The sequence below is a fragment of the Gossypium hirsutum genome, chromosome D11, assembly GCF_007990345.1.
Source record: "Gossypium hirsutum isolate 1008001.06 chromosome D11, Gossypium_hirsutum_v2.1, whole genome shotgun sequence".
Classification (NCBI taxonomy): Eukaryota; Viridiplantae; Streptophyta; class Magnoliopsida; order Malvales; family Malvaceae; genus Gossypium; species Gossypium hirsutum.
Window position 1 is genome coordinate 20,317,185 of NC_053447.1, and position 6,480 is coordinate 20,323,664.

The 6,480-nt window shown below is 34.1% G+C and overlaps 1 protein-coding gene across 1 annotated transcript; it reads right to left on the bottom strand.

Moving 5' to 3' along the window:
* Positions 1-4,391: 4,391 nt before the first annotated feature.
* On the bottom strand, positions 4,392-6,120 carry LOC107911320 (probable methyltransferase TCM_000168). The gene is made up of 4 exons (XM_016839180.2): positions 5,878-6,120; positions 5,353-5,757; positions 5,013-5,285; positions 4,392-4,931 (listed from the first exon to the last, which is right to left on the bottom strand). The coding sequence occupies exons 1-4, from the start codon at positions 5,944-5,946 to the stop codon at positions 4,584-4,586; spliced, it is 1,095 nt and encodes a 364-aa protein (XP_016694669.1). The 5' UTR covers positions 5,947-6,120; the 3' UTR covers positions 4,392-4,583.
* Positions 6,121-6,480: the final 360 nt, after the last annotated feature.

The window sequence follows — 6,480 nt, forward strand, 5'->3', positions numbered from 1 at the left end:
CAAAAATGCATTAACAATGAGATTAAAATATGTTACTTTTATCACTTATCAGCAATGAATAATGAACTCCACCCATGAACTAGCAAATCCCATTTTTAACAACATTTGACGTAAAAAGGACCATTCTACCTGATCATATGCTTTGTCATATCTAATTTTAACGCCAAAAGACTTTTTCTCCCTGTTTTTTTTTGCTTGAATAGATGTAAGACTTCATAAGCAAGAAGAACATTATCGGTAATCAATCTGCCCATAACAAAAGCACTTTGGACCTCATTTTTGCAACATTCTAAAATTTGTTGGAGATGATTTGCAATAGTTTTAGAAATAAAATTTTATAAAGCACTGTACAATGGCTTTTCGGCCTAAAATTCAACAGATTCGTAGGCTGAGCAATTTTCGGTATTAAAACAATATTTGTAACATTGAGAGGTTCTAGTGATATACCTTCCTTCAGTATTTTAAGAAAAAAATCACTCACATCATGACTGATAATGTGCCAAAACTGTTGGAAAAAATCCGTCGGAAAACCATTATTTCCAATTAGACCCATACCTTTTAGAGCACCAAACACCTCATTAGCAATATACTTCGCCAACAACATTGATTCATACTCTTCGTTATTCGTCGCTCCATTTCCGATAATATATTCCCTATATTTTCCATACCTTTCGTGGAAAAAATATTTTCAAAATATTTTTGAGTAATTTCCTCCATTTCACACTCTATATTTGTTATTTCTTCCATCACATTTTGCAAGCCCCTGATTCGATTCATATGCCTCTTTTGAGAAGCAAATTTATGGGAAAACGCAATATTCTTGTCTCCCATCTTCAACTAGTTTGCACGAGCCCTCTATTCTCAATACGCCTTTTCTTTCTCCATCTCCCAATTTAGATGTAATTTAACATCAATAATTTCCGCAAATGTATCATCATCCATTTAGGCTTCATTCAGAGTTTCCTAGTTTTGATTCAAGTTTTTTGTTATAGTACCCCACTTCTCCTTGATGCTCATTTCCCACTCTTGCAAAATATTTTTGACCATATCTATTTTTGACAAAACATTGCCTGTCGTTGATTTCTATACTCGTCGCACCACTTCTTCATAGGAATATTACAAAATACACAAAGCTTCGAATCCGAATTTCCCACACCCCCCGTTTCTTGGTCTGATTTGTTTAAATTAAAAGAAGGCAATGATCCAAAAAATATTGGGGTATATGCTTAATAAAGAAATTAGGAAATAGATTCAACCATTGGGAATTGACCACCCTTCTATCCAACTACTCTCTTATGTTCAACTCTGGTAAATTCTCTATTTCCCATGTGAACCAAGGTCCCAAAAAAACCCATCTACCAACTGACACTCCTCTAATACCTTGCAAAAGTTCTCCATCTGCCTTTCTTCCTTTGGCTTTCATCCAATCTTTTCATGAGAATATAAAATCTTACTGAAATCTCCACAAACTATCCATGGTAAATCATGATTTCTCCTTAATCGTCGAAGAAGCTCCAACTTTCTTCTCTATGTCTGACATCTGGAGCCCCATAGAAACTTGTCAATCTCCATTTCAAATTCCCTTCCACCTCTTGAATATCCGCGTTAATATGATGCTTCAAGAAACTACGTATATTGACTAGATCATTACCATTCCACGCTAAACTAAGTCCCCCTAGATCTATCCGCCTTAACATCCATCCCATTATTAAAACTACATCTCCTACGAACCTTCTTCATTTGCATTCCATCCAATTTAGTATCCATCAAGAAGACAATTTGGGAATTAATAGCCTTTAGCATAAACTGAAGTCTTCGAATAGCCCGCATACTCTCCAATTTGCAGACATTCTAGCATAAGATTTTCATGGCGCTCGGTAGGCATGCCCCTTGATAGCCACCGGTATCTGATGAGAATGAGCATTTGGTTGCTTAGTCGAGACCCCTAACGAATCAACCAAGTCAGAAACATTAGTTCTGGGCCTTTTCTTCCCTTCCACACTTTCAATTGGATCATCCTCGAAATCATACTCTATATTGATACAACCCATTCCATTAGAAGACCCAATTTAGTTTACCACATCATGATTTGGATGACCTTCGAAATTAAAACCCAATATCGAATTGATATTACACCACATATCACTCATCAATTCATTCATTGAGTTACTCCCCGGTCCATGCAAATTCTGATTTATTTCCTTAGAATCATCATCCCCTTCCTCACGAAGCCAAACACTATTCACTACTGTGGTTTTCCTCGTCTGCGCTTTTAGAGACAAATTCCATCCAAAATCCATAATAGCTCCTCCCCCATTCAACCTAACTAGAAAAAACTTATCATTATGATCCAAGAATCCATATAAGAAGCAAAAAAGTGAGTTTTTCATACCGAAATTTCACATAAGTGAATTTCGATAATGTAAGCACAATATTCCTCCTTCTCTTCAAGGGTGTTTTGACATCTAACCCTACTCAGATCCTAAGATAATTCTTTAAAATTCGATTTAATTGCCTTGAATCGTAATTCGAAAAGTGTCCAATAAAATTCCCCAATTTCTTAGCTACAGTCTCTGAGAAGAAACCTGGAGTTAAGTCGTGAACTTGAACCCAAAAAGTCTAGAAAACTAGAAGGACTTACATTGGGTCCTCATCATTCTCCAATCGATGAATAATCAATAAATTATTATTAAACATCCAAGGAGTCCCATTGACCACCCGTTCAACATCCATCTAATGGAAAAACTTGAATAAAAATCTCCTCTCCCCTAGATCGAAGATCTGAACACCACTTAAAGGATGCCACAAATTTGCCACTGTATTATTCATTGCTGGAAAATGGACAACACTTGTTGTTAGAAAACATCCTACCAAACAATATTCATATGCTAATTTTTGTAACCCTGGATCAATCGATAGTAGCAACATTTCTTCTTCTTCCCCATTTTCAATATTCAGCCCTACCATTTTTTTCTCCATAGTAGATACTCACTCACAATAAATACCTGATACCGACCTTATCAGGAAAACACCTTGAAAAACATCAGACGAAAGTAAAAATAATCAAAAGTCAAATGACAAAAAAAAAAAAACAAGAACGTGCTACAAAGAGCAGACAAGACGTGCTATAGAGAGTAGACTTTTCTAACACACAAAAACTTTTAAAATGTTCTTAATGATGTTTAAATCCGTTTATTATTTAAAACTTAAATATTACTAATGGCAAAAAGAAAATTTAAAACTTAAATTTAAAAATGAAATCCATTTTAAATATAATTAAAAAAAGAAATATTTTGAAGCTAAAAGAACTAACTTAGAACTCAAAGTTTCCATATATGTTTCCTTACCTTCTTTTATAATACATATATAATTAAAAATTTAAATCATTGAAAGTTTTTAAAATAAATCCAAATGAATTTAGTTTTAATAACTTATCATCATTGGTAGTGACTAAATTTATACATGCGAGTAAAATAAAATAAAATAAATATAAAGTACAAATATATGAAAAATCAAAATATAATATAATCGGATAAAATTTAATAATAACAACTATATATGATGAGATTAAAAATTCGCATATGATAATACTCGAATCGTGTATTTACTAGAGATGAATATTTTTTGACATTTTGGACATAGATATACATGTATATTCACATTGCTTAGTGTAAATATCATTAAAACTATATTTAAAAAGGAATAATTAGATAAAAAAATTCAATTGAAGACAATCATAATATTGAAAAATATTTTGTTAGGTGTAAAAAGAAACTCTTTAAAAGATTAATACATCTTAATACCTTAATAGAATATTAGTAGAGTCCATAAAACAGATCAAGTGATAAGTGTTTTATAGAGAAGTTATAAAATATTAAAAAAACCTTGACAATTTTTTAAAATTACTTATAAAATAAAATAAAAATACTAATATACCAAATATTAATCCTACATTAATTAGTGACTAGTATCTCATTTTGTAATTAAGCTTTTGGTTGCTAAGGCAAATCTACCAATATTTCATCACTTGTTTGTTTATTTATTCATTTTTAGTTAACATTTATATCTCAACAATTATAATTAATTTATATGTATAAAACAATTATGATTAAAATCAATTATAAATATTTAAATGAATAAATCAGCCAAAGGCATCATTGCTTTACTCGTTTAACTGATGCAGACTATTTCAACACTAAAAACTATACTAGTATTATTTTTCATGAATCGTCTTGTCCCCTAATGGAACAATTTTACTATTCAAATCTATCAAATGAATTGCTGAATTTTAGTGTAGACTTAATTGATCATGATTTTCATAAAGCAATTTCCCTGGTCTTTCTTTACGATGAAAATTAACCTACCAGTTGACTAATTTTTGGGTCTAGAACTAGAACACAGAAATCAAAGACATCATCACTGTTGACCATGGCTTCACCACAGCAAAAGCTGCATATTTAACTTACTTCATACTCCCTGTAATAAGACTGGTTCAATGGAATGGAAGTTGAAGATCCACATCTTATATTCTCCAGAAATCAGAGTACAAGAACCTACTCATGAGAACTTCAATATCATATTAATCAAGCATTTCTGATTAAAGAAACAACCAAGCTAACATGCTCCACTTCCATGGTATCTGCAGCCATGATTTCCATAAACCTATGAAACAAACGGTCCATGATATCTGCTCCAAAGTGACTCCCAATCATAGACTCATTGACTGCTCTCATAGCCTTCGCCATTTCTTTAGCTGTCAATGCTCTGTCATAGTTGATCCCTCCATTGACATAATCCCATGGTAATGCTACCACCTCGAGACGATCAACAGCGAAAGACCCCTCTTTCTCTACCTCGGCTTGAATCTCTTCCGGGCAAGGTTCGTAATACGGGGTGTAGTAGCCATCTAACATTTCCTCTTCAACCACCCCCTGCATTTAAAATGCACTGATTCTTTGTTAGACATGGTTACATATTATGCTGATTGTTGCAGAAGAAGTTAAAGCTTATACCTTTGCAACCAAATCCTGAAATGCTTGACCTAGGTAGTCCCAAAGTAAACAGCTTTGGTCTGAGGTGGGATCTGGTGTTGTTCTGCCCCTTAATGTCAAAACCATGCGCCCTTTGGGAGCTATTTCTTCTGAGCGTAACTTCAGAAATAAAGTGAAATCCTTACGGAATTGAGTCACGTAGGAATCTATCACGGCTGCTGGACTTGTCCTTGAGATGAAAATCTTCCCTTTGTTTATTACTGGATTTGCTTTGTCGACCAATTCCGGGGGCACCTATGAAAAAGCGTTGTTAGGAAGCTTCCTCAATGCATTTTTCTAAAGGAGGAAGAAGAAGACCTACCTGAGAAAGCCAATGAATGGAAGAAGATGAGTGCACGATATGCAAGGTTTTGGATGGGAAAAGCCTCCCGTAAAATGAGCCAGGGACACCCGCTGTGAAAAACGGCCCGAACTTTGGTCCATTCTCTTGCTGTAATTTCTCCTGAAAAGCTGGCAAAGACTGGAAAATAGTGTTGAAATCATTTCCGGGAAGGTCATTAAAAAACACTCGAAATTCTAGTGGTGATCGACCGAGTTCACAGCAGTTTTTATACATGATGCTTATGATCTCGGAAACTGCAATGAAAGTGTTCGGTCCCGACGCACATCCGAGGTCCGCGATGGTGATGGTTTCCGGTAAGTCGGTGCAGCAGAAACTCAACACTGCTTGCTTTAACACCGGCATTGACAGGGATAGACAAGTAGACTACAAGAACCAATCAATCATCTTCTTTTAACCATTAGTGTATTGATATTCTTCTAAAGTACATATATGTGATTTAAATAACATATAACAGCTATCCTTAAAATATTCAAGGAAATTGACCTGTAATTTTGAGTTAGTGGCATAGCTTTCCTCTCCAGTCCCTCGTTCCATGCTAAAAACTTGCTCCATTTTCTTGATTTAAAAGCTAGCTTAATTTCCTTCTGCAGCTTTCTGTCTATCTATTTTGCCTTGGGAAGCTTTCTTTTAGCCTTAGCTTTTTTCATAACGGGTCTAGTTATAAAATAGGAAATATAATTATTGAAGAAGAAACCAACATGATCGTCCTGTCTGCAATTTCAACTGGAATGAATAGTTATTTTACTATTTCGGCTATCAAATTTGTAAGGACTTTGTTGTTGTTATGATTATTATTCGGTAACTTGGATTATTAATATATTATTAAGTTGAAGCAGAGTGCCCCAGTTTGCCTGCCATCTTTTGGTATTAATTTCTTGAATTTTGAAACAAATAGGATCGGCATTATCAGCTTACCAAACTGATCGATTATCATGTCACGTCATGTTCTTCCTTTGTTTCTCCAAATTCTTTCAATCTATCCTTTTTTTTGTCTTTGTTTTCTATCTTATTGGTAAATTACAACATAGGTTATTCAACTATCGCCACTTTCCTTTTTTATCACCCACCACTATTATTATCGTTGCC